Genomic DNA, 6,959 nt, shown 5'->3' on the forward strand with positions numbered 1-6,959 from the left:
TTTGGAGTTCTGTAGGCTTCTTGTATGTTCATGGGCATCTCTTTCTTTAGGTTTGGGAAGTTTTCTTCTATAATTTTATTGACAATATTTGCTGGCCCTTTAAGTNGTAAATCTTCATTCTCATCCACTCCTATTATCCGTAGGTTTGGTCTTCTCATTGTGTCCTGGATCTCCTGGATATTTTGAGTTAGGATCTTTTTGCATTTTGCATTTTCTTTGACTGTTGTGCCCATGTTCTCTATTGAATCTTCTGTACCTCAGATTCTCTCTTCCATCTCTTGTATTCTGTTGCTGATGCTGGCATCTATGGTTCCTGATTTCTTTCCTTGGGGTTATATCTCCAGAGTTGTTTTACTTTGATTTTTTTTTATTTAATTGTTTCCATATCCCTTTTTAGGTCTTGGATGGTTTTGTTCAATTCCATCCCCTGTTTGGCTGTGTTTTCCTATAATTCTTTAAGGGATTTTTGTGTTTCTTCTTTAAGGACTTCTACTTGTTTATCAGTGTTTTCCTGTTGTTCTTTAAGGTTTTCTACCTTTCTCCTGTGATTCTTTAAGGCCATCTACCTGTTTAGCAGCGTTTTCCTGAAACTCTCTAAGGGATTTTAGTGTTTCCACTTTAAAGTCTTCTAGCTGTTTACCCGTGTTTTCCTGTATTTCCTTTTTAAAATCCTCCATCATCATCATCATGAGAAGTGACTTTAGATCCATGTCTTGATTTTCTGGTGTGATGGTGTATCCATGACTTGCTATGGTGGGAGAGTTTNGTTCTGATGATGCCAAGTAACCTTGGTTTCTGTTGCTTCTGTTCTTATGCTTGCCTCCTGCCATCTGATTATCTCAAGTGCTTGCTTCCCTCAATATATCTGATTGGAACCTGTCCTTCCTATAATCCCAGATGATTCAGGACTCCTCAGAGACCAGCTTTCTCTGTGATCCTTCAATTGCAGGCTCCTGTGAACCTGATATTCTGGGTGTGTCAGAGTTCTTGGCAGTCAAGCTCCTCTGATACCCTCAAATACTGGTGTGACCCGGTTCCTGTTATCCTGGGATCCTATTGTCCTAAGATCCTGGGCTTGTTACAGTGCCTGGAAGTGGTGTCTCCTTTGAGCACCTTGGAGCTGTCTGGTCTGTTTGAAACCAAGGTTAACCAGCACTGATCAAAAGAAACCCGAGCCTCTGGTCAGGAAGGGCTCTAGTGTCCTAGTTCCCATTGTCACAGGCCCTTCACAATTGGATTGGAGCAGATGTAGTGTTCCACTCACCAGTGATCTTAAGATCGCGTGGGCAGTCTGCTAGGGATCATGGGTGTGTCCGCCGACTCCGTGCCCTAAGCCATGGATTTTATATCACTGAAAGATAGGAGTTCTTCATGTCTGAGGACTAAGTTTCCAACCCCATCCATGGTATGGTGTTAGAAAACTTTTCCCTGGGAAGGTGATATATGTCAACTCCTGCTAGATGTTTAATATATCTGGGTATTTGGGAGGACTGCTGGGCACCAGCTGGTTGCTAATGGCCACCTAGGGTAGGTGCTAGAGGAAGAGCTGCCTGGTGGCTGTAGTGTTCACAGGCTGCAGGGCAGTTTTCCAGAGGCCCATCTAGGTTCATAGACTTGCAGCCTCCAAAGGCAGGCACGTTCCTGATCAGACACAGAGAGCTCTCTGTGATCACCACAGAGAGCTCCAAGATAATTATGTCCACAGATAAGACCATCAAAGGAGCTGTTCCTTGACCTAACTCATGACAGAAAGAACAGAATGACCCAGATAGCATGGAGATTCTATTTGTGTTATGTGTGAGAATGTACAGACCCAAACAGCTGATGTCATGAGAAAAAAAAAAGTAACCATATAAACCAAAGGGAGCAGAACAGATAAGAGACAGAGAGTCTGTGGTGGGAAGCTGTGCACCCAGGGCACAGCAGATGAACTGGAGAGAACAGATTTATGAGCTGTGGTTGAAGGTGAGTAATTGAGCTGGAAGGGAGGAAGTCACAAAGCCAAGGTGGAAAATGATGGCTGGGTGATGGCCACAGCCCTGCAGACTGGAAGACCAGGCCAGGTCTTGAATAGGCAAACAGAGGGCAAGCTTTAAAAATGTGCTTTCAGCCAGAGGCAAGAGAGAAGAGGAGAACAGACAGAAGTGACTGATAGGGCCAGGGCCAGGTGAAGGCAGGCTTCAAGCTGTGCTCAGGGAGACTCCTTTGGCAGGGCACCAGAAAGGTAGCACAGTTTGAAGACACAGCAGGATTGGTTTTCTCTAAGAGGGATTTGCTAGGGTGGGGCTGGGAGGAGAGGGAGGATGGGGTTGTAAAGAGAACAAACAAACAAACAAACAAACAAAGGAACTCAGAGGTGTCCTGACTGAGATTCACCAGTACAAAGACTGCAGTGCCCCCAAGAGTTGAGCCATGAGGGTTAAAGAAGGTTGGGCAGGGCCTCCCATCTCACAGTGTACAACACACTTGGTTTTAACTGAATTTGCAGATGAAGCAATTAAGAACATAGGAAACTCCATGATCCAGAGGAAGCAAAGTATTCTATTTATTTGTTTGTTTATTATACAAAATATGAGTTTGTTGTGGCATTTCATTGTGTTTGAGACGCAGAAGAAAAAGAGTAAATGGCCTGAACAACTGCTTTCCTTTTATAGAGACAGAAATTTTGTTTCTGACCGTTCTTCCATCGGAAGCCTGTCCAGTGCAAATGCCGCAGGACGCATCCAGCAGCTTCATTTGTCAGAAGATTTAAGCCCTGGGGAAATTGAGGAAAATACTGTCTCTCTCCAAGCAGGTATCTCTTTTACAAGACTGAGTTTTGTTACAAAAGACTGCATTCTTTATTGTGTTGTTATCCCTTGTTAGAACACTACTATAGTGGTGTGGTGTGTATACAGTTTTTAGGATTCCCAATGTGTAATGGTAAAAACATGTGAATGCCCGAGCCCTCTTCAGTACAGGTCTTTGGCTGGAAGGTTAACTGTACAAAGATGTGATCACTGCTACGGCTGGGTTAAAGCACTTGGATTGATCTAGGCTAGAACCATGCTTCCTACAGTTTTCTTCTTCTTAGAGTATCCTATTTAATACAAATGTCCCACCTCCCAAAGGGACAACGGGTCTTGTTCCACACACCAGATCCAAGGAGAAGAGAGAGTTGACAAATGCATGGCCTTCTGAAGGGAAGCTGAAGGCAAGCTGACTAAACCTGTTCCTGGTAGAGCTTCCTCTGGCAAGCACTTATCAGGGTGCATGACCTCTGCGCTAGGTAGAGCAGCCATGCAGTGTGTGTGCTTCTGGCCAGCCCGGACCATGGAGCAACCTGGGAAGGATCGCAGGCTACTGGAGGCTAGTGGAGCTTGGGGAGGCTCTGAGTCATGGAGTAGGCGTGGCAGAGGGCAATGGCGTAAAACTTGTTTGCTTTGTTCATAGCTATTTCCTACTGGAGATTTAAGAAGCTTCCTCAGAGACACGTGAAGGCAGAGAACTAAGATCTTTCTTCTTTTTGACGTTGGTGTGCACTTAGAATGCCCTTTATGTCTTTACAGTCTTGTGCTGGGCTACCTGTTTAAAGATTCCCAAGAGTCCATGTTAGCTGCTCTTAGAGCTCCTGGTTCTCTGGATGCTCTTAGAGTGGTGCAATTATTGCTAACCACAGTGTGATTATAGGGAGAGCCAGTGCCTAAAGAGGGACACAAGAGATGTGGAGGGTGGAATTCCCTATGCATTATGCTCAGTGAGGTACCTAGGGTACACATACTCTTCTGGGGCTGTCTACATCCATGGGTTGCTTGACACCACCCATTTCACATATAAGTAAGAAAGATAAACAGTTAGTGGCACCTGAGTATTTCCTCTATCGAGGCCATGTGCCATTAGCCATGTTCCTCTAGACCCTGTGCTTCAGCTTTGCTCGTGTGAAACACTGATGGCAAGTCAATCAGAAGGGCATTCTGGGAATTACCTGGTGATGGATGGAAGTTCATGAGTTCATAGAAGGGCTCAGGAGGAGGAACTGTGTCTCAGTAGACAGTGCCATGAGAGGCAGCCGGGGGGCAGAAAGGGCACTAAGGCTCCTGGACCTGAGGAGTAACAGTCTGTCACTCTCTACAGTGAAGAAAACAGTCTGATCGCCAGGATTTGGGGACTGTGTTGAAAGCAGTCATTCATTTACCTGCCAGTGTGTCGTATTCCTCATGACTGCTGGGCACATGTTGGGTATTGGGGATTATGACAGATTTGGTTGCTTCCTTCCCAGCCTGCTGTGCGGCCCTCACCGAGCTGGCTCTCAATGATACCAATGCCCACCAAGTGGTACAGGTAAGGACATCATGCATGACCAGGCCCTTTTGGTTGTAGTTTGTATTCCAGAATATTGGCTTGAGGACCCATCATACAGTTTAAAAAATATTTTAACATTTCTCCTCATTTAGTGTATAGAATTCCATTTTATACTTTTGTTCTTCCTCAGTTAACTTGGTTGAATCACACTCTAGCTTGCTTTCCTGTTATGATGAAATACTGACTAATAGCAGCTTCAGGCAGACTCTTCAGCTAACAGTTCATCACTGAGGGAAATCAGAGCAGGGACTCAAGGCAGGAAACCTGGAGGCAAGAATGGAGACACAAGCCACGGAAGAGCGCTGCCTACTGGCTTGCTTCCTCTGGTGTCTGTTCACCCTGCTTCCTTATATAACCAAGAACCACCTGCCTTGGGGTGGCACTGCCCACACTGTGCTGGACCCTCCTAAATTAATTAACAATCAAGAACATGCACCACACACACTCACAAGCTAGGCAGAGTTATCTGAGGGCCGTGTCAACTTGGCAGCTGAAGCCCAACCTAACGTAGACCACGTGAGACTGACCTATGCCGGCATCTTCTCGCTGCATCAGTTGCAGTCCTTTTCATTTGAGTTTTTGTTGGAGTAATTCCCTCTTGATTAGTTTTACAGAGGGAAAGACAGATACTTGCAACTTCATCTTTAGAATATATGGTGGAAGTGGGGGTGGGGTGGGGGCAGCATGGCCAGGGGGAAGGACGTCCAGGTTGGCCAGCTTAGCTACCCCTGAAAATGGCTCCACCTCTCATGAATTTACTTATGAATAAAACAGAGTAATGAAATGATCTACAGCATAGCTGCAGCTATAAAGGTTATATTTGGCGAGGCAGACAAGATGTTCACACAAACATACATTGATAGTTGGCAGAAGGCTGAAACAGGGTTCTGTTTTAGTTCACCTCCATGTGTATGTTGTAGTAAGTCCAAAACAGTGCCGTTTTCACTGTTAACTTGATTTCTTTAGAATGTTTGTTTGTGTCATTTTCTTCCTTTTCTTAAAAAGACCTATTTTACAATAGACAATCTCTGGGGATTCTCTATCAATAGCAGAAAGGGAGAGACAATGCTTTACAGTTGAAATTGGAATTTGCAGTGTATGTACATCTGTCTGTTTTTGTGTCTGTTTGTTCATGTGTGGGGGTGTGCAATGCATGTGTGTGTGGAGGCCAGAGCTAGTGTTCATCAGATGTCCACTTAAAAAAATTAAGAGAAAGCAAATGATGTATGGATGACTTTGCTTGTGGGTCTGTGCTCATGATAGTACTGGTGCCTGCTGAGCCAGAAGGGGGTGCTGCATTCCTGGACTTGGAGTTACAGGCGTCTGTGAGTCACCAACATGGGTGCTAGGTACCAAATTCTGGTCCTCTGCAGAACAGTATGTGCTGACTTCCCATCACCCAACCTTGTTTCTGAGACAGGGTGTTCCATTGGCACAGGGCTCACTGACTTGGGTAGACTGGCTGGCCAGTGATGCCCCTCCAGCACTGGGATTACAAGCAAGCCACCCTACCCAGCTGATCACTGGGTAGTGATCTTTTGTTTTGTTCTTTTGTTTGTTCATTTTTTTTTTGTTTGTTTTTCGAGACAGGGTTTCTCTGGGTAGCCCTGGCTGTCCTGGAACTCACTTTGTAGACCAGGCTGGCCTTGACCTCAGAAATCTGCCTGCCTCTGCCTCCTGAGTGCTGGGATTAAAGGTGTGTGCCACCATGCCTGGCTACTGTTTTTTAAACTTCAGCTCTGGGGACTGAACTCAGATCCTCACGCTTGTGTAGCAAGCATATCACTGACTGTGCTGTCACTCCAGCTCCATAATTTAAATAGAAAGAGTTGCTTTGTTTTTTCATATTCTCCATCCTTTGTTTTTATAACATTTAAATCACGCCAAATTTATGTAAGTCATTATATAAAACTATTATATAATTCTGCAGTCTTTGGCACTTATAAGTATTGACTTGGTGCCTTTAAATATTGTTTTCCTGTTTGTTTGTACTATTGTGAGGTTGCTTTACTGCTTCTGAATTGCTTGTCTCTATGGCTAATGGTCACTGATACATGATTTCTTTATTTTTCTAGGAAAATGGTGTATATACAATAGCAAAATTAATTTTACCAAATAAACAATCGAATGCAGCACAAACTAATCTATTACAGGTAATAAGCCCGTCTGTTGCTCTTAATCTCAGCATATTGAGATGCGGGTAGCCTGTGGTCTCAGCGTATTGAGATGCGGGTAGCCTGTGGCAAAATGGTGCGTACTTTTGGGGATTGTTCAGGTTAGCAGTGGTCTCTGTGCTGATGGGAAGGACTGTGCTTGCAGATGGAGTCTATGAAAACCAGTGACGACCAGTGACAGGGAGCGGGGGAGACAGAGAGAGACAGAGAGAAACAGAGACACACACAGAGACAGAAAGGCAAAGACAGAGACACACAGAGACAGACAGAGACACAGAGAGACAGAGACAGAGACAGAGACACACAGAGACAGAGACAGAGACAGAGAGAGAGAGAGATACACTGAGACAGAGAGAGACAGAGGCAGACAGGCAGGCAGACAGACACAGACATAGACACATACACACACACACACACACACACACACACACACACACACACACA

General features: G+C 44.9%; 1 protein-coding gene across 1 annotated transcript in view; it reads left to right on the top strand.

Annotated features, from left to right (window-relative positions):
- Nucleotides 1-6,959, top strand: part of Nek10 (NIMA related kinase 10) — a 177,624-nt gene that overhangs the window by 37,375 nt on the left and 133,290 nt on the right. The window contains exons 12-14 of the mRNA XM_021203868.2: nucleotides 2,655-2,794; nucleotides 4,259-4,320; nucleotides 6,417-6,494. Coding sequence (XP_021059527.1) covers nucleotides 2,655-2,794; nucleotides 4,259-4,320; nucleotides 6,417-6,494 — 280 coding nt within the window. The remainder of the gene's footprint in view (nucleotides 1-2,654; nucleotides 2,795-4,258; nucleotides 4,321-6,416; nucleotides 6,495-6,959) is intronic.

This window comes from Mus pahari, chromosome 8 (assembly GCF_900095145.1).
Source record: "Mus pahari chromosome 8, PAHARI_EIJ_v1.1, whole genome shotgun sequence".
Classification (NCBI taxonomy): domain Eukaryota; kingdom Metazoa; phylum Chordata; class Mammalia; order Rodentia; family Muridae; genus Mus; species Mus pahari.